General features: G+C 38.8%; 1 protein-coding gene across 1 annotated transcript; it reads right to left on the bottom strand.

Annotated features, from left to right (window-relative positions):
• Positions 1–395: 395 nt before the first annotated feature.
• LOC149811961 (mucin-like protein) lies at positions 396–23820 on the bottom strand. Its single transcript, XM_089992668.1, has 3 exons — positions 23278–23820; positions 914–1103; positions 396–756 (listed from the first exon to the last, which is right to left on the bottom strand). The coding sequence occupies exons 1-3, from the start codon at positions 23799–23801 to the stop codon at positions 550–552; spliced, it is 921 nt and encodes a 306-aa protein (XP_089848794.1). The 5' UTR covers positions 23802–23820; the 3' UTR covers positions 396–549.
• Between the last annotated feature and the right edge of the window lie 372 nt (positions 23821–24192).

The raw sequence follows: 24192 nt of genomic DNA, 5'->3' as shown, positions 1-24192 counted from the left end.
ACACACACACACGCAGGCGCCCCTGCGAAGTACAAGTTATCTATATCTCCATCTGTTAAAAAGCAATATTTTCAAGACAAAGACAAAGCTACCTAGAAATTATTGTAGAGCCTAATTTTTCAGGTCTACTAGTGAAAAGGATTGAGCCAAACATATTAACATAATCAAATAATTCTGGCCACCTCAAGCACTAGGCTCTGCCGGGTGAGTAAGCTTAGAATATCTAAGTTAAGTTCATGTCCTTATGCATAGTCCAACTGTACAGATCGAACCGACCCACTTGAGCCACAGGCCCTACCCCACATACTTGTTGCCTAATGTATATTAAAAAGCTACAAAAGCACTGATGTCTGAGGATTGCCATTTATGTGACATTCAAACAAGCTGGAGCATCAGATGGAAATCTGGAGGAATTGCCAATAAATATTTTATAGCGGTGAAGGCAATGGAAAAAAGTTAGGGCTGCCAAGAAATGAAAGCTAACCATCTCTTTAATCCGTATTTTGACAAGACCATCTGCATAAACTACGGTAAACATTACACAATGAACTACCTCCCTCTGTATGGAGTAGTGTTGCTGTTAATTACAATCTTCTCCTCCTTGAAAGGTTGAGTTGATGTATCAGATAAACTTGGCAATCTTGTCACGCTGCCTTTTCCCCTTTTAGCATTTGGTCCCAACTCTTCAATCATGTATTTCCATCCATCAACAGGCCTTCTGCGGCTAAATATATGGGACTTGATAAAACTAGCAATCTGCAAATGTATTATAATAAGAAATCAAAATGACAGTAGAAATGGCGGTGGTGAGGATTGTGGCAACGGAAGATGACAGTGCTGTTTTTTCTCCTAGAAGGGGGAAAAACAGATAAAAGATACAACACCATTGATAGTTAAGAAAAGACTAATGTACCTGGAATTTGCTAAAAGCAATTCGTCTTTCAAATTCTTGGAGTAAAATATCATCTTCCCTTTGTGTTAAATTCCACACATTACCATCTTGCGGCTTTGAAGTGGTTTCCCAGCCTTCAGGTTTTGTATTGAAGTCAGAAGTGCTGGGAACCTTAAAATCATCATGTTCATTACTTCCATGGTCAAATATCCTGGATCAAACGAGCATTAGAGGCCATCTCATAATCAATAAATTACAATATCATACCATAAATATGGGCATCGTACTGTATAAAAAAAATTTATAATGATTAAGTGGAGGTCACATCTGCTATACATACATATCACATATTTTAGTGAACAAAGTAGCTTTCAGAGCCAAGATAAATAACGAAAGCACATCACAGCTTGTCACACTGCTCAGGACAGCAAGCAAGCGCTGATTAAAATTTAAAGTATTTATTTCTTAAGGGACATTAACAATCGAATTCAGAGGTTGGTCAATGCAGTAACTCAGCTTCTCACATCATGCCACATTATAACAAATTATGTACGACATTATGTAAATTTCATCAAGCATGGTCATCAAGATGTACTCCACGATGTTTTGATAACCATATCTATCTTAAGTAAGATCCACTGTTTCCTTCAAGAGGTCCCCAAGGTCATGCATCTAAAAAATGGAAAACAAGGAAACACCATTACTGGGTTGTGTTCTCACCCATTTCCAATTAGTTTCAGGAACTTAAATTTATTAAAACTATATATCACAGTAAGATCCACTGCTTCCTTCAAGAGGTCCCCAAGGTCATGCTTCTCAAAATTGGAAAACAAGGAAACACCATTACTGGGTTGTGCCCTCACCCATCTCCAATTAGTTTCAGGAACTTAAATCTATTAAAACTATATAATGATTGAGTAAGATCCACTGCTTCCTTCAAGCGGTCCCCAAGGTCATGCTTCTCAAAAATGGAAAATAAGGGAACACCATTTACTGGGTTGTGCCCTCACCCATCTCCAATTAGTTTCAGGAACTTAAATCTATTAAAACCATATATAATGATTGAGCTGGTATTTGGAAAGGTTCACAGACTGCAAACATCCTGACACACAAATGTTGCTATAAAAATTATAAAAAATTATAAGAGTGAATCCCAATGCTAGTTACCTTGGTGTCATGGAGGATGACAAGATGTCGTCATCTTCACCCGATCCAATATTTTCCACATTCTTAATGCATGCATGATCCAAGTTACTCACACAATGAACAAATCAAAATTGAGATATGCTAAAAGAACCACACGAACCAGAATCCTCTTTGTGCTAGTCTTACATATAATTTGAATTAGAAACCTAATGAGCCTGTTTTCATACTTACTGCAGAACAGGAAAGGAGCCAGAATGGAAAGTCTTCAATTGACTGATCTGGCAGATGCTAGGCACAAAGAAGCAGCAGCTGCTAAATCTGACATTGATAAAGGATGAGAATATCCTTTGCGCTCATAAAAAGAATATAGTAACTTAGGTGCCTGATAATCTCTCAGTCCTCATTCCAGTAGTAGATTAAGATACATGGAGGGTTGGTTTGGCCAAAGATTTCACTTCCAATTCTTTGCTCTGGAAAAATGTAGGTTAATGAAACTGCAGTTTCTACTTTGCTTGAAAGTGAAAAGACTAAAGTTCTACATCAATCATACCCAATTGAACAGTGTAGATTAAAGACAAACAAAAGGAAAATATGATAAAAGTGGTGCTAAATAGCACTCTCCGTCTCCTTGCAGACACTTTAACAAAAATGGAACACAGAGCTGGCGAAAAGAGACTAGATATTCCCGGTTTAGCAAGTGGTCATCTCTGCAAACAATAACTGAATGCTTATCCTTTCTTTTATTTTTATTTTTTTGAAGAAAATGACTGAACGTATCAATCTGAAAGAATAACTCTGACAATACTAGTATATAATGGATGTAATCTATCCAAGCTTGTAATGACCAATCTATAAACATCTTATGAGGTTTATAAACCTGTGTGCATCCAATAATCATGACATTGAGGGAAATCTTTTGTAAATGCGATATTCTTTAATATAAAATCATGGTAACCCCCAGCGTTCTTGTTTAAAAAAAAAAAGTAGCCTCAGTGTATCAATGGAGGGGAGGCTGCAACACCTCAGTAACAGCTTGAATCTAGACCCTGTTTGGTTGGCCTCTTGTTGCCTGCTTACCACTCCAACATTTGCACTGTACTCATACGGTTTCTGTGTGTTTTCGCTTTCCCCACTCTACTATGCAATGGAATGCACTTATTCAACCAAGAACTAACCATAAAGATCAACTGATCATCCTAAAGAAATCATATGTTCACAGGTACCTAGTATCATAATCCATGGCAAAGATTGGTTTCTACAGTGCACATTGGTCTGGCAGCTGGCATACAAGGTGAATGATTGTGGTTGTCATTCAGAGCATAGTTTAAAAACCTGATGGGTTGGCCCAATGACTCGTCCAAGTTGACCCTCCTACTAGGTCAAATCAGTTGGTTGACCTAGTCTACAATATCTACCTTGATATTCTCAACTTTTTAGGTTTTAATCATAAATTATTAACAGCATATGTCACACAATTTGTATTTTATTTATTAGGTTCTATAGTTATTTCCTGGCCGATATCAGGAATTCACACCTAATGCGGAGACATCAATGAAAATTCACAACCATTGACGTCACTTTCTTGGCATACCAATAACTACAACCGTGGCCAGGAACACAAACGACACATCAGGTTCTTAGGAATAAGAAATGCACATGGTGTTTAGTATCCTCACGGTCCCTCATGACCACCATCCAAAATTCTCACCCTTTTAGAGGAACACCAGAAAATAAAATTATTACATTGTTTCGTCTCTAATTATACAAATCCACATGCAATAACAAATTTTGAGTGCTTGCTCCTTTTTCATCAAGAGTGTAATTTAATTAAAAAATTTTATTTTCCAATAAATCATTTTGCAATGCAAAAATCACAATTTAATAATTCGAAAGCAACACATGGTCACGGCCCTCAATGGCCCATCAGTAGTTCAAACAACTAGATAGCATTGCAAGAATTTTCAGTGAACATGAAACACACATAAATAACAAAAATTTCATGTTCATAGCATGATGCATGGTACAATCACAACAATTTAATGCATGCACACTGAACCATGTGAAACCGCCTTACCATATTGTCAAGAAGTCAAATAGTTAAATTCACAGACGAATAACTATTTAGGATATATATATATATATATTCTGTAACTTCTGTTGTATGCGAATTTGTTCAAGAAAGCAGACAGGATATATATTGTGTTGTGCTACGAATCTGCTCAAGAACACAGATAGCACATGTATTTACATGTCCTGTGCTGCGAATTTGATCCAGAACGCAGACAACACATGTATTTACATGTCATGTGTTGTGAATCTGCCCAAGAACACAGACAGCATATGTATTTAATGTCCTTTGCTACGAATCTGCTCAAGAACGCAGACCACACGTGCAGCAAAATTGCAGGCATCAAGAAACACATTAGACTGCAGAAAATACATGTTATGATCATGCAGAAAATCGTATACAGCAAGAAACACATTAGACTGCAGAAAATACAAGTTATGAGTCATGACCATGCAAAAAATTACACACGGCAAGAAAATCAAGAAAGAACATCAAGAATACAGAAAATACATATTATATGCACGTAAAAAATCGTAGGCATGCTGAAAATTAAAGAAAACCTCAAGTTCAAGACTGCAGAAAATCAGTCTTATATTCTCCATAACCTGCGAGATTTAACCCATGCTAAACCCTCATTCTATCGGAAAAAGAGAACCCGTACCTTATTTTGCTGAAAATACGCGAAAAGAGACGTGAAGAAAACAATGGAGGTGACGCCCCTCGTTCCCTCTTTCTTTCACTCTTTTCAACTCAGCCCTCTCTCTCTATCTCTTGTTTTCATTTTTTTTCCAACATTTTTTAGAAAGAGAGGCTTAGTCTCTCTTTATAGAAAGGATTCTTCTAGGGGGTGACACCTCCCCCTCTTCCTTCTAGTAGATTTGGGTTAGAGCTCCACTATGAGTAGAACTCTTCCCAATCTTATCTTGTTTTAAAATATATATATTGCTTTAGTTACAGTTTTAAATTCCTTTTTATGTTTAAGGATTTATGGATGGATTCAGGACTGGACCCATGACCTAAATCTGAATCCATTGGGATTTCAGCCCATACAAAATATATGTATACATTCATGGGTATTAGTCAATATGGATCCTGGACCATGTCCAGATCCATATTGACGGCATCCCATATATATATATATATATATATATATATATATATATATATATATATATATATATATATATATATATATATATATATATATATATATATATATATATATATATATATATATATATATATATTATGGATCTCGTCAATGGGTCTTGGACCAGGTCCAGGTCCACTTGACGTCATCCAATATATATGTCTTTTTATATTATTTTCAATTTTAAAGATCAAAATATAATTATTTAATTAAAATTATGTTTATAAAATTAAAAATATAGAAAAAATTACGAGATATTATAACAATGGCCTAAAAAATAGTTATGCTTATTCTTATCAAATTTGATGAGAAAAACTATAACATGTGGTCCAACGTTATGAAAATAATTTTGGTGGACAAAGATTTGTGGAACTATGTTGATGGCTCCATATTAAAGCCTCAACCTATTCTCACAAAATCCATTTGTGGAGAAGATGGTGTTACAAAAGAGGAATCTCATAAAGACAAAGAGAGAAAAAGCTCTCTTAGATCATAAAAAGCCATTACGGAATGGGAAGTGGTGTTAAGTTATATATATGAGTCCATATATAGTTATCTATATATTCAAGATATATGTATATATAACTATAATTAATGATGTAACTTAGGTTGTCCACTAGGGGCATTTTGGTTATTTTATACATGTTAGAAAATAGGTTTTTTCTTTATTCTTCTTTTAATTTTTATATTTAATCTCTTTGTGTAAGGGCATTCTTGTAAAATGCCTTCATATAGTCGTTGGGAGTACTCCCAACGATCACAAATATGACTGTTGGGAGCCTCCCTGTAACGGCCCCAACTGACCCTTGAAAAAATGTGAATTTTTTTTTAAATAATTGCGGAAAACCTCCTAAGGACCAGCGACACATCACAGATTTAATACATGCATTCCATAAACCATTTACAAGCATAGTCAATTAAAAACAATAAATCGAACTTCATTTGTTTAATCAATAAATCAAGAAAGTTCAAAAATTCAAAATCGACTCCATCTAATCCTGCATTGGTCAGAACTTAAACCACCAAATCACAAAACCTCGAGTCCTCCAGTCATCCAGTCTCACTCATCACTGAGCCTCAGTGCTTGAAAAACAGTTTTAGAAAACTGGTAAGAACTGATGTTCTCGTACGAATTCCTCTAAAAATCTAACAATAAAGAAAATAGCATAAATTAAATGATGCACAAATTTAAGAGGAAATCGCAAACAATGTTTTACCAGAACTAACTTATCATTCAAGTATACAACAATATCATGCTAAATCAAGCATTCAGGAATGCATGAAACTAATGCTAAAGAGTAAATGATGCATAAATCAATGCACATGCATGAATAACTTAAGTTATTTATCAGAGTTGTTTTTGCATGAATGTCCCTATTAAATGCACACAAATTTTATTTTTCACTTTTCTTTACAAACCCACGAATATTCAAAACGAGCAAAGTTTCCGAGGTTTAAGGTAGTTCCCAGTTATATCTTAACACACAATTTGTATTTTAATTACTAGGTTTCACACTTATTTCCTAAACGATATTAGGAATCCTCACCATCCATCAAAACATTAAGAATTCTGCCAAGACATCAATAAAAATCCACAACTATTTACGCCACTTTCTTGGTATACTAATAACTACAGCTGAGTCACCAACACCACCCCCAGGCAAAATAGCTGAAAGCTCCCTAAAACCGTGGTCGGGAACATAAACCTCACGTCGGGTTCTTAGGGACAACAATTGCACACGAAATTTTAGTATCCTCACGGTCCCCCACGACCATCATCTAAGATTCTCACACTATAAAAGAGACATCAAAGAAGAGCATTATTACATTGTTCTTGTCTCTTTTACCATTTTAATCAATTACAACTTGTTTATACAAGAACAGTTATGCAAATCCACATGCAATAACAATTTCGGGCTCTTGCCTGCAATTAATGTTGAAAAAACCAATAATTTTCAAATCATTTTACAATGCATAAACAGTTTCAATATCACATAAGCAACATATGTTCCTGGCATACATAGGTCTCACAATAGTTCACATACAACCACTAATAAATCTAAAAAATAATTCATGCCATTGCAAAATTTTAGTGAACATAAAACACACATAAATACACAAATTTATGTTCACAATGCACATTCACAAAACAAAAAAGAACGTGCATTTGACCAAGCACATACACATGTATATAGAAAGCTTGCAAACTTATATATTTATGATCGGATTTATGCATATGATCAGCAGACTACAAACTATCTACTTATGATCAGGTTTATGCATATGATCAGCAAACATGCAAACGATTTACTTAAGATCAGATTTATACATATGATATGCAAACAGCAAACATTTATTTATTATCAAATTTATATATATGATCAGCAGACTGCAAACATCTATTTATGATAAGATTTATGCATATAATCAGCAGACTGCAAACTATCTATATACAATCAGATTCATGCATATGATCGACAGACTGCAAACATCTATTTATAATCAAATTCATGCACATGATCGACTGTGTCACGCCCCAAAATCCAAGACTTATAACTTTTTGTGAAAAGTTTGAAAGCTTTGTAATCATTCGTTTATCAGAGTTTTTAAATAGTAATTCAGCAGAAAATGGTATTTGAAATAGCAAGTCAATGGACCTTGGGCGCATTACAGCGCAAACTTTCTTTCGCAACAAATTTGGAACTCCATACATTTAATAAACCAAATAGATTCTGAAATGCACTCTTTAATAATTTAAGATTTGTACAAATGAGGAGTTTTCAAGAAAGCCTTTATGCAAAATTATCAAACTGTCCTCAGGAGTGAAATGTCAGAAAAAGAGTCTCATCTTGATTTCATCACCATCGTGTCATCGCAGTCCGTACAGACCCAAACATCACCTATGCCCATAAAACGGATCAATTTCACTAAAAACTAGTAGGTGTACAAGTGATACAATATGGAACTAAAATAAGCAATAATCAATGTGCAATACTCTGTAATAAGCATGATTGGTTGATTTACTTAAGCAAGTAAGTCACCTCTAGCATGAACAATAAATTATACAAATGAACAAGTATCTCTAATATAAGTAATTGGTTATGCGAGCAAATAAGCTATCAACCAACACAAGGTAAGCAGTTCATCCATCATAAGATATAAGCAATTTCACGACAACAGTTATATTAATTACAAGATGTAAACAGCTTATAAGACAAACAGTTAAATTAGTCATAGGATGTGAACAGTTCGTAGATTACGAGCTGTAAGCAATTGCACAACAAGCAATTCTATCATGCTTAGCAGTTTAAACAAGTGAAAAACTACTATTAGCATCCACAGTTAATCAATGCAAGAGAAATGATAAAATTGGCATTAACAGTAAATCAGCGCACAGTGCGCAACCAACAAGTAATGTGAACCACATAACCTTTGTTTCGATATTAGCTGGTTTGCGGGTATGCGCAAGGCATGAATCATAGAAACAACTGAGACTAGTTCGGGGGTCTATTATGCCATGTATTTTCAATATCCCAAATAACTAACTGAGTTCACTCTTAAGGGGACGGTGAGTGACCAAAAGAGAAAATCTTCAAAGGCATTCATAGACAACGAATGCATCTTACTTCTGCAGAAGTCTATGGGATCTACCACCTAGGATAATTTTTGGTAGTCCTGTGCCCTAACTTCGATGAATGAGGACGCCAAGTCATTTGCCTGAGGGGTAGTTGTTAACAACCTGTCCATCAAAGTTTTGTACCATTTCATCCTCTCTCTTGATGAAGTCAACGGGTCGAATGGGTATACCAGGTGTTACTTAATTGAAGACCCATTTTATATGTTCTGGTCTTTCGACCCACTCGAGCATCTTTGCCTGTGAATGTGAAAACATCATCATTAGGTGATTTCAAACACGTGTCATTGCATGTTCGAGCTAAACATAAACCTCTCATCTTACTCATTGTTCAAAAGTACAACCACGATGAGAGGGGTCAACTTATTATGAGGGTGAAAACATTATTATTATGTGATTTCAAACACGTGTCATTGCACGCTCGAGGTAAACATAGACCTCTCATCCTACTCATCGTAGTACGCAATGTACCTGTTCAAAAGTATAACCACGATGAGAGGGGACTGGATTTCTCAAAAAAAATCCTCACAGTACATGGTGTAAACATTCGAGCTTAAATTTGACATGTTCTTGTCCTTTAGACCGACACAAGCCTCTTGCCAGTATAGGCAAAACAACAACATTATATGGTTATAATAATGTACCAATGCACATATCGAAGTGACCACAATCCTCTCACCTTACTCATCGTAGTCTAAACATATTGTACATGTCTAAAAGTATGACTACGAAGAGAGGGGTATGGGTTTCTTCAAAAGAAACCCAACAACAAAGTTTTGCAAAAGAAGTGATGCAACAAAAATCTAGTTTGACAAGAGCCTATCTTTTAATCATTTGAAATAACATTGCAAGATACAGGATTGCCACGAATCTTTTATCCAATATATCGCAGCATCAGCATGCAGTTCAAGTCTTGCGTTATTAGTAATGGTACAGGTTTCTCAACAGAAACCTCTCCCAAACTCATGTCCATGCCCCTAAACGGGGTTCTGAGTTGTATCGAAAACGCAAACAGAAGTAGCAAAAGCACTATTCCCAAATACGTCGATTTAGGCGACCAGACCGTTATTTCACAATAAAAAAGACTCTAAAGCTTTACTTGACAAAACTGTTTATTTAAAAAGCTAGATTCACAAAAAGGAATCATTTTCTTAAAAATTTTAGTGCTCACGTGCAAACCCACATCTTTTGAAAAAGAGCACAGTTAAAATATGTTAAACCACTCACCTTATTTTGAACATGATTTATCTTCCATACCGTGAGTTCAGCACTAGTGAGATCACCACGGATATCTCATTCGACTATCACAGTATTGTATGCTACGCATATCTCGCGATACTGGCCCCGATAAACAGAATAAGGGTTTTTCAAAAGAACCACCCAAAAACACAAGTTTGTGCCCCTCATCGGGGTCATCCGAGTTGTATCGGATACACGAAAGTGAAATGATAAAGCATATCTCCCAAATACTTCGATTCGGGAGACTGGGTTGCAATCGTGGAACGACTATCAAAAACCTGCTTAACAAGACCACGCATTTGGAAAACACAGATTCGCCTTAGGAATTCCTTTTTTGAAACAAAAATGCATAAGTGTGACTCGTGTCATTTTTAAACAAACGAGCGAAATAGGTTACGCTCCAGACTATGCTTAAGCAAGTGCAAGTGCTAGTCAGCAGAGAAAAACGAGGTTGTGCACAATGCAGTGCGACTGTAGGATGCAAGAAATCCTTAAAGTGCGAGGACGCGCATTGAGCGCAAGAGTACGTAACCTTGGTCAAATAGACGTATCAGGAATTAAAAACGTAAGCAAGGCTCGAGGTACGAAATCATACCTTGGCTTAAATAATTGCGTAAAGTAATGCACGAGGTATGAAACCATACTTCGACTAAACAAATGCATAAGCAGGTAAATGCAGAAAAGCAAATAGCCTATGCACTAAAGCGCGGTGGCAAAAGTAAATGACAGAAAGCGATGCTTAATACGTGAAACCGCGTATCAAGCTAAATAAATGCGTAAAGGAAATCAGCATGTGCACTAAAGCGCGGCGGTAAAAGTAAATGACAGAAAGTGATGCTTGATATGCAAAACCGTGTATCAAGCCAAATAAATGCGTAAAGGAAATCAGCATGTGCACTAAAGCGTGACGGTGAAAGTAAATGACAGAAAGTGATGCTTGATACGCAAAATCACGTATCAAGCTAAATAAATGCGTAAAGGAAATCAGCCTGTGCACTAAAGCGCGACGGCAAAAGTAAATGACAAAAAGTAATGAGTACAAGGATCGTAAAACTGCGTCCTTGAGTTTAAAAGCGTACTATTATAAATATATATATATACATATATATTTAATTGTTTAATTTCTATTTTTTAGTGTTTTAACTTAGTTCAGTTCGTCCAAAGTCCATTGCGCAACTTTCCCCTACCTTGAGGGTTTTGGGATTGTGCATGCCTCGACCGTAAGTGGTGAAAGTCTTGGGCCATGGGACGCGAACTGGATCTGTCGTGCAAGCTACAAAAGAGCAGAGCATGAATATATATAATAAGCTCGAAAGATAAAACAGGAGAGGCAGGTGAGCTCGGCAGTCGAACTGGGCCCAACCCTGCCTACAGCGACCAAAGGTGAAGGGTGGGATCGACTGATGAGCTGAACCCAACCCCAGGCCCAAACAAGAGTAGGGAGGGGCTCAGCCCCTCTCTTTGCATAAAAAGGGAACCAGGGAGATAGGGAGAGGGCTCAGCCCCTCCCTTGCGAAAAGGAGAAATAGGGAGTGGGTCGAGTCCCTTCAACGTAACCCATACAAGGAGACAGGGAGGGGGCTCGTCCCCTCCCTGGCGAAAGAAGGAAACAGGGAGGGGGCTGAGCCCCTTCCCTGTATCTCATAAAACAAGGAGACAAGGAGGGGGCTCAACCCCTCCCTGGCGAAATAGGGAATGGGGAGGGGGGTCGAGACCCTCCCTCGCATCCCGTAAAACAGGGAGACAGGGAAGGGGCTCGGCCCCTCCCTGGCGAAAAAGGGAGGAGGCTGAGCCCCTCCCTTGCATTCCCGTTAAACAAGGAGACAGGGAGGGGGTCGAGCCCCTCCCTCGCATTTTGAGAAGGCAGAGAGAGGGCTCAACCCCTCCACTGCTAAAGGAGAAAGGACCGAGGCAGGGGCTTTGCCCTTGCCGACCGACCCAAAGCAGACGGCAGGGGTGGGGGCGTCGCCCCTGCCGTCCTGCCAAAGAGAGAAAAGAGGGACGAAGAAGAAGACAGAAGGAAGAGAGGGGAGTCAGGGGTTACTTGAAACAACCACCGTCGTGGAGGAGGGTGGTCACTGACGCGGAGTTGCCGGGGAAGGTGGCTCTCCGATAGGCGAGTTGCGCAAAGGAGGAAACGAACGAGAGGACAAAGAGAGGCAGTTGGGGTTGCTCAGGGAGACATCGGCACAGGCGGTCCGACGAACCGAGGAAGAAGGGGTGAGAGCAGGGGAGATGATCGTCGAACTGAGCTTGCCGACGAGACGAGGCTCCGGCGAGGGCTCGAGAGAGGAAGGGCAGGGGAAGGTCGGGCGACGCGGAGAGAGAAAGGCAGCAGGGGAGGGTTTCTCGAATGAGAAACCCTACCCCCATGCGTGCTTTAAATAAGCACAGGCGGGGGTCTTACCGAGTTTGGATCTGGGTCAGATCCGGATCTGATCCGGGTCCGATTTTTTTTTGTGGGTTTTTATATCCTACCCCCCCTTAAAATAATTTCGTCCGCAAAATTTTATTCAAAATTAACTATAGAGATCATAGTCTAAGTTAATCGATGTCAACGAGAATGTGCATCATGTGTGTGTGATCCCCAAACATATACGCTTTTAAAGTGATCAGGATAACTCATGATGAGTTTATGAAAAAGTTCAGAACCAGTAACTCGGTTGAATGAGATATATGTGTAATTTCATTGATGAACTTTTGTCTTGACGAATGTTCATACTGAATCATAAAAAGTCTTAGCCTAAGACTATATGGGTGTTTATTCGTTATCTTCTACTTGATTTGTCACCGAAGAATAGACACGGCGAGACACTCCTATAGCTTGTTTTTGTTTCTTGAATGGGAGTCTCTATAATTTTAAGATTATCAGGTCGTCGTTTATTGCATTCATTATTTTTAACTGATTGTTTGTCTCGGATTTTCTTATCTTGTTGACGCTTCCCAAGGCCTTGTGCGGCCAACTATCGCTTGACGTGACTTTGTTTAAGGTGGCATTCTTCTATAAAAATGGCCCACATTTCCACAAAAGAAACAAACACAAGGATCCCAGAGGCACATTTGACTCGGGAGAGCCTGATAGCATTCCATCCCGTTGTCTCGATGACCTTGGTGGGTGCTTTCGCAAGCCACGCTATGATTCAGGTTTTGCACCATAGATTGAAGTTGTTTAACTGCTTCGGTCAAAGCATTTATTGCCTCAGGCATCTTATTGTACGACATCTAAAAACCAAAACTTCTCTAATCAAAATAAATATAAAGCAATCTAATTAATAATACTTACAGTGCGATTGCAGATGCTGGATGATTAAGATTCACTATTTTTCCTATTACTCTGATACCAAGTTGTAACGCCCCAAAATCCAGGACTTAGTAACTTTTTATGAAAAGTTTGAAAGCTTTGTAATCATTCATTTATCAGAGTTTTTAAATAGTAATTCAGCGGAAAATGGTATTTGAAATAGCAAGTCAATGGACCTTGGGCGCATTACAGCGCAAACTTTCTTTCGCAAGAGATTTGAAACTCAATATATTTAATAAACCAAATAGATTCTGAAATGCATTCTTTAATAATTTAAGACTTGTACAAAGAGGAGTTTTCAAGAAAGCCTTTATGCAAAATTACAGAACTATCCTCAGAAGCGAAACGTCAGGGAAAGAGTCTCATCTTGATTTCATCACGTCATCGCAGTCCGTACAGACCCAAACATCAACTGTGATCATAAAATGGGTCGGTTTCACTAAAAACTGGTAGGTGCACAAGTGAGACAATATGGAACTGAAATAAGCAATAATCAATATGCAATACTTTGTAACAAGCATAATTGGTTGATTTACTTAAGCAAGTAAGCCACCTCTAGCACGAGCAATAAATTATACAAATGAACAAGTATCTCTAATATGAGTAATTTGTTATGCGAGCAAATAAGCTATCAACCAATACAAGGTAAATAGTTCATCCATCATAAGATATAAGCAATTTCACGACAATAGTTATATTAATCACAAGATCTAAGCAGCTTATAAGACAAACAGTTACATTAGTCATAAGATGTGAACAGTTCGTAGATTACGAGCTGTAATCAATTGCACAACAAGCAATTTTATCATGCTTAGCAGTTTAAACAAGTGAAAAACTACTACTAGCATCAACAGCTAATCAACGCAAGAGAAATGTTAAAACTGGTATTAACAGTAAATCAGCGCACAGTGCGCAACCAACAAGTAATGTGAATCATATAACCTTTGTTTCGATATTAGCTGGTCTGTGGGTATGCGCAAGGCATGAATCATAGAAACAACTGAGATTAGTTCGGGGGTCTATTATGCCATGTATTTCCAATATCTCAAATAACTAGCTGAGTTCGCTCTTAAGGGGACGGTCAGTGACCAAAAGAGAAAATCTTCAAAGGCATTCATAGACAACGAATGCATCTTACTTCTGCAGAAGTCTATGGGATCTACCACCTAGGATAATTTTTGGTAGTCTTGTCCCCTAACTCCGATGACTGGGGACGCAGAGTCATTTGCCGAGGGGTAGTTGTTAACAACCTGTCCATCAAAGTTTTGTACCATTTCATTCTCTCTCTTGATAAAGTCAACGAGTCGAATGGGTATACCAGGTGTTACTTAATTGAAGATTGATTTTATATGGTCTGGTCTTTCGACTCACTCAAGCATCTTGCATGTGAATGCGAAAACATCACCATTAGGTGATTTCAAACACGTATCATTGCACGTTCGAGCTAAACATAAACCTCTCATCCTACTCATTGTTCAAAAGTACAACCACGATGAGAGGGGTCAACTTATATGAAGGTGAAAACACTATCATTATGTGATTTTAAACACGTGTCATTGCACGTTTGAGGTAAACATAGACCTCTCATCCTACTCATCGTAGTACGCAACATACATGTTCAAAAGTACAACCACGATGAGAGGGGTCTGGATTTCTCAAAAGAAATCCTCACAGTACATGGTGTAAACATTCGAGCTTAAATTTGACATGTTCTGGTCCTTTAGACCGACACGAGCCTCTTGCCAGTATAGGCAAAACAACAACATTATATGGTTATAATAATGTGCCAACGCACGTATCGAGGTGACCACAGTCCTCTCACCTTACTCAACGTAGTTTAAACATATTGTACATGTCTAAAAGTATGGCTACGAAGAGAGGGGTATGGGTTTCTTCAAAAGAAACCCAACAACAAAGTTTTGCAAAAGAAGTGATGCAACAAAAATCTAGTTTGACAAGATCCTATATTTTAATCATTTGAAATAACATTGCAAGATACAGGATTGCCACGAATCTTTTATCCAATATATCGCAGCATCAACATGTTGTGCAAGTCTTGCGTTATTAGTAATGGTACAGGTTTCTCAGCAAAAACCTCACCCAAACTCATGCCCATGCCCCTAAATGGGGTTCTGAGTTGTATCGAAAACGCAAACAGAAGTAGAAAAAACATTATTCCGAAATACGTCGATTTGGGAGACTATTTCGCAATAAAAAAGACTCTAAAACTTTACTTGACAAAATTGTTTATTTGGAAAGCTATATTCACAAAAAGTAATCATTTTCTTAAGAATTTTAATGCTCACGTGCAAACCCACATCTTTTGAAAAAGAGCACAATTAAAATATGCTAAACCACTTATCTTATTTTGAACATGATTTATCTTCCATATCGTGAGTACAGCACTGTGTAACTCAAACGAGGCAAGATCGCCACATATCTCTCATTCGATTATCACAGTATCGTATGCTACGCATATCTCGTGATACTGGCCCCGATAAATGGAATAAGGGTTTTTCAAAAGAACCACCCCAAAACACAAGTTTGTGCCCCTCATCGGGGTCATCTGAGTTGTATCGGATACACGAAACTGAAATGATAAAGCATATCTCTCAAATACTTCGATTCGGAAGACTAGGTTGCAATCGTGCAATAACGACTATCAAAAACCTGCTTAACAAGACCATGCATTTGGAAAACACATATTCGCCTTAGGAATTCCTTTTTTGAAACAAAAATGCATTAGTGTGACTCGTGTCATTTTTAAACAAATGAGCGAAATAGGTTACGCTCCAGACTATACTTAAGCAAGTGCAAGTGCTAGTCAGCAGAGAAAAACGAGGGTGTGCACAATGCACTACGACTGCAGGATACAAGAAATCCTTAAAGTGCGAAGACGCGCATTAAGCGCAAGAGTGTGTAACCTTTGTCAAATAGACGTATCAGGAATTGAAAACGTAAGCAAGGCTCGAGGTACGAAATCATACCTCGGCTTAAATAACTGCATAAAGCAATGCACGAGGTAAAAAACCGTACTTCGGCTAAACAAATGCGTAAGCAGGTAAATACAGAAAAGCAAATAGCATGTGCATTAAAGCGCGGCAACAAAAGTAAATGACAAAAAGCGATGCTTGATACGTGAAACCGCATAACAAGCTAAATAAATGCGTAAAGGAAATCAGCCTGTGCACTAAAGCACGGCGACAAAAGTAAATGACAGAAAGTGATGCTTGATACGTGAAACCGGTATCAAGCCAAATAAATGCGTAAAGGAAATCAACTTGTGCACTAAAGCGTGGCAGCGAAAGTAAATGACAGAAAGCAATGCTTGATACGCGAACCCGCATATCAAGCTAAATAAATGCGTAAAGAAAATCAGTCAGTGCACTAAAGCGCGGCGGCAAAAGTAAGTGACAAAAAGTAACGAGGACAAGGATCGCAAAACTACATCCTTGAGTTTAAAAGCGTACTATTATAAATATATATACATATATATTTAATTGTTTAATTTTTTTTTTTAGTGTTTTAACTTAGTTCAGTTCATCCAAAGTCCATTGTGCAACTTTCCCCTACCTTGAGGGTTTCGTGGTTGCACATGCCTCGACCGTAAGTGGTGAAAGTCTCGGGCCATGGGGCCCGAACTGGATCCGACGTGCGAGCTGCGAAAGAGTAGAGCATGAATATATATAATAAGCTCGAAAGATAAAACAGGAGAGAAAGGTGGGCTCGATAGTCGAACTGGGCCCAGCCCTGCCTGCAGCGGCCAAAGGTGAACGGTGGGCTCGGCTGATGAGCCAAACCCGACCCCAGGCCCAAACAAGAGTAGGAAGGGGCTCAGCCCCTCTCTTTGCGTAAAGAGGGAAGCAAGGAGATAGGGAGAGGGCTCAGCCCCTCCCTTGCGAAAAGGAGAAATAGGGAGGGGGTCGAGCCCCTTCCCCGTAACCCATACAAGGAGACGGGGAGGGGGCTCGGCCCCTCCCTGACGAAAGAGGGAAATAGGGAGGGGGCCGAGCCCCTTCCCTGTATCTCATAAAACAAGGAGACGGGGAGGGGGCTCAGCCCCTCCCTGGCGAAATAGGGAATGGGGAGGGGGGCCGAGACCCTCTCTCGCATCCCGTAAAACAGGGAGACAGAGAGGGGGGCTCCGCCCCTCCCTGGCAAAAAAGAAAAAAGGGAGGGGGTTGAGCCCCTCCCTTGTGTTCCCGTTAAACAGGGAGACAGGGAGGGGGGCCGAGCCCCTCCCTCGCATTTTGAGAAGGTAGGGAGAGGGCTCAGCCCCTCCACTGCTAAAGGAGAAAGGACCGGGGCAAGGGCTTTTCCCCTGCCGACCTACCCAAAGCAGACGATAGGGGTGGGGGCATCGCCCCTGCCGTCCTACCGAAGAGATAAAAGAGGGACGAAGAAGAAGAAAACAGAAGAAGACAGAAGAAAGAAAGGGGAGTCAAGGGTTACCTGAAACAACCGCAGAAGGGGGGCACCGCCATGGAGGAGGGTGGTCACCAGCGCGGAGCTGCCGGGGAAGGTGGCCCTCCGCCAGGCGAGGTGCGCAGAGGGGGAAACGATCGGGAGGACAGAGAGAGGCAGTCAGGGTCGCTCAGGGAGACATCGGCGTAGGCGGTCCGACGAACCGAGGAAGAAGGGGGTGAGAGAGCGGGGAGGTGATCGCCTGACTGAGCTTGCCGGCGAGACGAGACTCCAGCGAGGGCTCGAGAGAGGAAGGGAAGGGGAAGGTCGAGCGACGGGGAGAGAGAAAGGCAGCAGGAGAGGGTTTCTCGAATGAGAAACCCTACCCTCTGCATGCTTTAAATAAGCATGGGGGGAGGTCTTACCGAGTTTGGATCCGAGTCGGATCCAGATCCGACCTGAGTCTAATTTTTTTTTTATGTGGGTTTTTACAGACTGACAGCAACCATAGTCACTTATGATCAGATTCATGCATATGATCGACAAATAACAAACTTAGCTACTTATGATCAGATTCATGCACATGATCGGCTGACAGCAAAGTATATAAATTTATGTTCAAATTCATGCGCATGATTTACATATGGTTATGATCATATTTCATGCATATGATCGGCAGACTGTAAAATACATATGTTTATGATCAAATTGATGCACATGATCGGCAGACTGTAGAACACATATGTTTATAATCATATATGATCGGCTGACTGTAAACACATGTTTATGATCAGATATGATCGGCAAACTATAAAAACACATGTTTATTATCAGATATGATCGGCAGACTGCATACACATGTTTATGATCAGATATGATCGATACACTTAAACACATATGTTTATGATCAGATATTATCGACGGACTGTAAACACATGTTTATAATCAGATATGATCAGCAAAACTGTAAAAACACATATCTTTATGATCAGATATGATCCGCAGACTGTAAGCACATGTTTATGATTTGATATAATCAACAGACTGTAAACACATATGTTTATGATCAGATGTGATCGGCAGACTGTAAAAACACATGTTTACATTTCAAACGAAATAGTACCTAGGATACCCAACCTATATTGTGATATAAAAAGGGTAAACAAGAGGTATTATAAAAAACAAGTGTGGTTGGATTAAAACGTAAATCCCAAAAGTAGTTTTGCAAAAAAGAAACACAAGTTTTATTTTTAAAAACCACAATCTCCAAAAAACGTGTATATGTTAAGGCAACCAAATTTCTTTTTCTCTAAACCTATGCTTAAATCAACTTACACTAACTCCCTTCTCATCCAGATTTGGAGAGAAACCCATACCTTGATCTTGATCTCACGAAAAGCTTAGAAAAAGGAGGAAAACGTTGAAGGATGCTTCTTCTTCGCTCTCTTCTCTTTCTCTTTCTCTTTCTCTTTCTCTTTCTCTTTCTCTTTCTCTTTCTCTTTCTCTTTCTCTCTCTAGAGGATGATTTCTAGAGAGAGAGAGGCTCTCAACCTATTTTATAATATAAAGGTCTCTAGAGGGGGTGACACCCCCTTCTAGATGAATGGGGCAGAGTGTAGAACTCTACCTCAATCTCTCATTATCCTTTTAAATTTATTATATATATATATATATATATATTGGCTTATCTTATGGAATATTCCACATTAAGGGGGGACGTCCCCTTCTAGATGGCCAAGTCGGGTAGAATTCTACCTCATCTTTACTCTTTAAATTCATGTTTTTATTTTTAAAGTTTTAAATTCATTTTAGTTTTAAATTGGCATGGATTGATTATGGATCTGAGTTAGACCCATGATCCAAATCTGTATCCAATCCCAATTGGATCTCAACCCAGATCGGGTCCTAATCAATATGAATCCTAGACTGGGTCCAGATCCATATTAACATCGATCCAACGGAGCGGGTCGAGTCAGATCCAAACCGAAAAAGACCCAAAAAATAGAGGCCGCTCAATTTAGAAAAAATGCATTTTTTGAACCAATCGATATCCGATTTCGATAAAACAGATCTCCTATGAGATCTATGTTCCGAAACTGATCTAACTACGGTCTTAGATAAATTTTGCTTGATTTTAACCTGAATTTCACTCAAATTTAAAAGTCAAAAACAAATAATTTCGCAGATTTTTTCATACCATATAGAGATCTTATTGATGGGCCCTGGACCATATCCAGACCTAGGTTGACGTCAGCATATATTTAATATTTTCCATAATTTTGTCATATTAAATATAAATATTTAATTTAAAATTATATTTTTGAGTTTAAAATTTATGAAAAATTTACAAGATATTACATTCCCAACGTCTATTTGAAGGCTCACTCTTGACCTGATCTTGTCTATAAATAAGGGCTTACGGCTCCTTGTATTTGTAAGCTTCTTTGAAGCTCCTTGATGAATAAATTCATTATTTTTAAGTGTTGTCTCTCTTTTTGATATTGTATGCAATCTTGTGCTTGTGTAAGCCTTAGTGCTTTTTAGATTGTCCCATAGTGGACTTGTACATGTTCACTTTGTGATTGCATTTTTCATAAGCCCTTAGTGGTTTTTGCGCTTTGAACCATTTGTGGGTGTGATTTGTGCCTCTTGAGTGAGGTGTGTTAAGGCTTCTTGTTTCATTACATGGTATCATAGCGAAGGTGTTCTTGGACCTTTGAAGTGTGATCATCACGTGATCATGGTGATTGTGGTGCCCAAGAGGTTGTATTGTCTACATCTTTCTCTCTCTCATATAATCTTTCAAGTTAAATAGAGCTACATGATGTGGGCTTCGGTATGTTCTACTATCTGCTGCGATAAACATAAGGAAAAGACATAATGCCATCTAAGTATGCTCTTCTAGTGAAATGACAATATAATATACTTTGTATGTTCATGGAATTTTGAATTTTTGGCTATATGAATGGCACTCAATTGTCACAATAGAATTCCATCCCACATGTCAATTTCACCCCCATAAACTCGGCCATATTATTGCAGCAGCAGTTTGAGTTATAGTTCTATACTCAGCTTATGCAGTAGACAATGTCACTCTCTGCTGCTTTTTATCCTTCTAAGAAACCAACGAATCACCCAAGAAAATGCAAAATCCAGATATAGAATATCCATTCTTAGATGATCCTCCAAAACATTAATCAAAATATGCTCTCAGCTCCAACTTTGATGATGCAGAGAAGAACAATCTATGATGCATGACATCACAAACATATTGAATAATCCTAAGGACAACTCTCAAATGAGCAGACCTAGGTGCACTCATAAATTGATACACATCATGCAATGCAAAGGTGATGTCTGGTAAGGAAATGATCAAATAGATCAAACTTCTTACAAGCTTCCCATATATAATATGTTTCTCCAACAACTCACCATCATCATGTCTCAATTTAGTTTATGGGAGTATCAACATGTTTATAGTCATCAAACAATTTAGACTTTCTATCAGATCAGCTGCATACTTATGCTGAATCAGAAGATATCCTCGTTTAGAATGCAACCTCAATGCCTAGAAAATACTTCAACTTCTCCAGGTCCTGCATCTCAAATGCATCAACAAGCCTCCTCTTTACATTTGCAATAACAAGTGGATCATCACTTGCAATGATCATATCATCTACATAAACTAGCAATAGGCAATGTCCAATACCAGATGTTGGCACAAATAAGGTAGATAATGAAAACTTTGCCTAAAACCAAGATTCTTTACCACAAAGCTGAACTTTTTAAACCATGCTTAAGGAGCTTTCTTTGATCCGTACAAAGCTTATTTGAGTATGCAAACTCTTTTTTCTTGATCTGTCACCCCTTGTAATAACTCCATATATGAAACATCTTCAAGGTCTCAATTCAAAAATGCATTCTTTACATCTAACTAATACAAATCTAAACACTTTGTTGATACTACCAATAGAGTTTTAATGGTGGTCATATACGCTACTAGTGCAAAGTCTACACCATATTGTTGACGGTACCATTTAGCTATAAATCTTCCTTTGTACAGTTGAATTATCTCATCAGCTTTGACCTTCACTTTACACACCCAATTGCATCCAACCATATTTCTTCTTTCAAAGGAGTTTCACTAGATCCCAAGCTTTCATTCTTTTCAAAGCATTCAATTCTTCACTCATAACTTGCCGCCAGTTAAGATCCACAGTAACTTTATTAGATGTCTTGGATTCATGGTAGGAATAAACTAAAATAATTAAAGTTTGATGAATAGCAGAAAAAGACAAAAGAAACAAAATGAGTATGAGGTACGCAGAACATGTAAGGACCCCAATTAACCCTTGTAAAAATAGTGAATTTTTTTTTTAAACAATTGCGGAAACTCACCCAAGGATCAGGGGCATTACAGATTTAATATACCAAACCACAAATCATATCGTGTATTGAATCAACTAAAGAAATAAATCAAACTTTATTAATTTAATCAAACTGTCAAATAGTCTAAAACACAAAAATCATCTATATCAATTTGAACCATCTTTTCAGAACTGAGAAACCAGTCACAAAGCTCGCAGTCGCCAGCCAGCAAGTCCAAGACATCAGTTTTAAGAAAACGGGTACCAACCGAGTGCTCGTACGAATTCCTCTGAAAATAGGCTCTTTTATAATAATTTTTAAACTATCAAAATCATGTTAGCCTATTAAAAAAGGGGGCAATTAACTATTTAATAATCTGAAAATTATAGTAAGTTTTTTGTCTACCATTGTTTCTTAATCCTTAAGTAAAAGGATATTTAACTAGAATCATTTTTAAAGTTGTCCCTTTAAGTTTCCTAATTTAATTGAGTACATATTTGGAAACTAAGTTGTAATCTAGTTAAACATGGACACTTGGTTTTCTGATTCAAAATATTGTAAGAGCCCATTTAGAACGCCCAATTCTGTTCAATTAAGATAATTTAATTTGATTTACTAAAAATATATATATATATATACAAATCTAAATCTAGATCCTGTTTGGCTCTGCCTGACGATCTCTACAAATATCACAAGCATCACTTCTATGCAAAAAAAGAAGTCGAATCAACATAAGAAATAAAAAAATAAGACCTATACCCTTTACTAATCTGATTCAAGGAAATGCACTAAAATATGAGTTCTCCGTCAAAAGAGTTGAGAAACTAGAGAAAACCCGCGAAGAAACACAAAAAACCAAAAAACACCCACACTAGGAAACAAGAAGAAGAACTTACTCGGACAGCTACCAAGAAAAATGGATCAAAACACAATAATAAACACCAAAACCCAAACTACGCACAAGAGGAAACACGAAGAACTCATCGCCCCAGGAACCAACCGAGCAAAATCCACCAGGAAAACCAAAATTCGAACCACCCACAAGAGGAAACAAGAAGAATAGAAGAGCACTCACTCAGAGCAGCTATCGAGCAGCCGATCGATGTCATCGCGGCCACCGGCGAGCGTCCCCAGCTTCGCCTCCGCCTCTTTCGCGATCTCCTTCATCCACATACTAGCGTGGATCGCCTGCTTCCTTGGTCTGTAGTCCTTCGACGGGTCTTTCACGGGCAGCGCTGGCGGGGGTGACGGCAGGTCGGGGCCCTTCCTGGAGCTCCTCCGCTGGTCCCAATTCTCGTTCATCTCCTCGACGAAGGCCTTGGTGTCGGGATCGAGCTGGGAGGGGAAGACGACAGAGGAGGGCCCGGTGTCGCAGTGGACGTCGGCCTCCCAGGGGGCTCTGCTCTGCGCCACCACGTCCTCCGGCAGCCAAGACGACTCCCACGCCTCGTTCCATTCCTCGTCACCGCCGACCTCGGGCCCTGTGGTCGTTCTTCTTCTTCCGGAGGAGGAAAAGGAGGAGATAGTCGTGGAGAGTGGGAGTGGCGGTGGTGGCAACAGGCGCGATATGACGCCCGCCTTGCTCCTCAAACTCTGCATTCTCTCTCTCAAGGACCAAGGGGTTGAATTGAAACTGGAAACGAGCCGAGGCCAACAAAATTTTAGGTTGTTCTTGGTTTGCTAAAAACCATCCGCACACGATATTGAGCTTGTCTCCGAACTAGGGTGTCAACAGGTCGGGTTTGGTTGGAATCAGGTGGAACCAGACTTGGACCCCGCTTTGGGTACGGTGCAATCAGGTTTATTATAAGAAAAACCATACCCAGACTTGATAATAACTACATGAACCAGACTCAGACCATACTTGGTAAAATCATATTTTTTATTATTTTTATATTAAAAAATTATGAGTCTTAATCAGAACTCGGGTTGGGTCTGAAAAAAAAAATTTACAAACTATACACGAGTCTATGTATTAATCGGACATTCA

This window comes from Nuphar pumila, chromosome 17, assembly GCF_984573655.1.
Source record: "Nuphar pumila chromosome 17, dmNupPumi1.hap1.1, whole genome shotgun sequence".
NCBI classification, from domain to species: Eukaryota; Viridiplantae; Streptophyta; class Magnoliopsida; order Nymphaeales; family Nymphaeaceae; genus Nuphar; species Nuphar pumila.
This window is presented reverse-complemented; position numbering and strand designations above follow the sequence as displayed.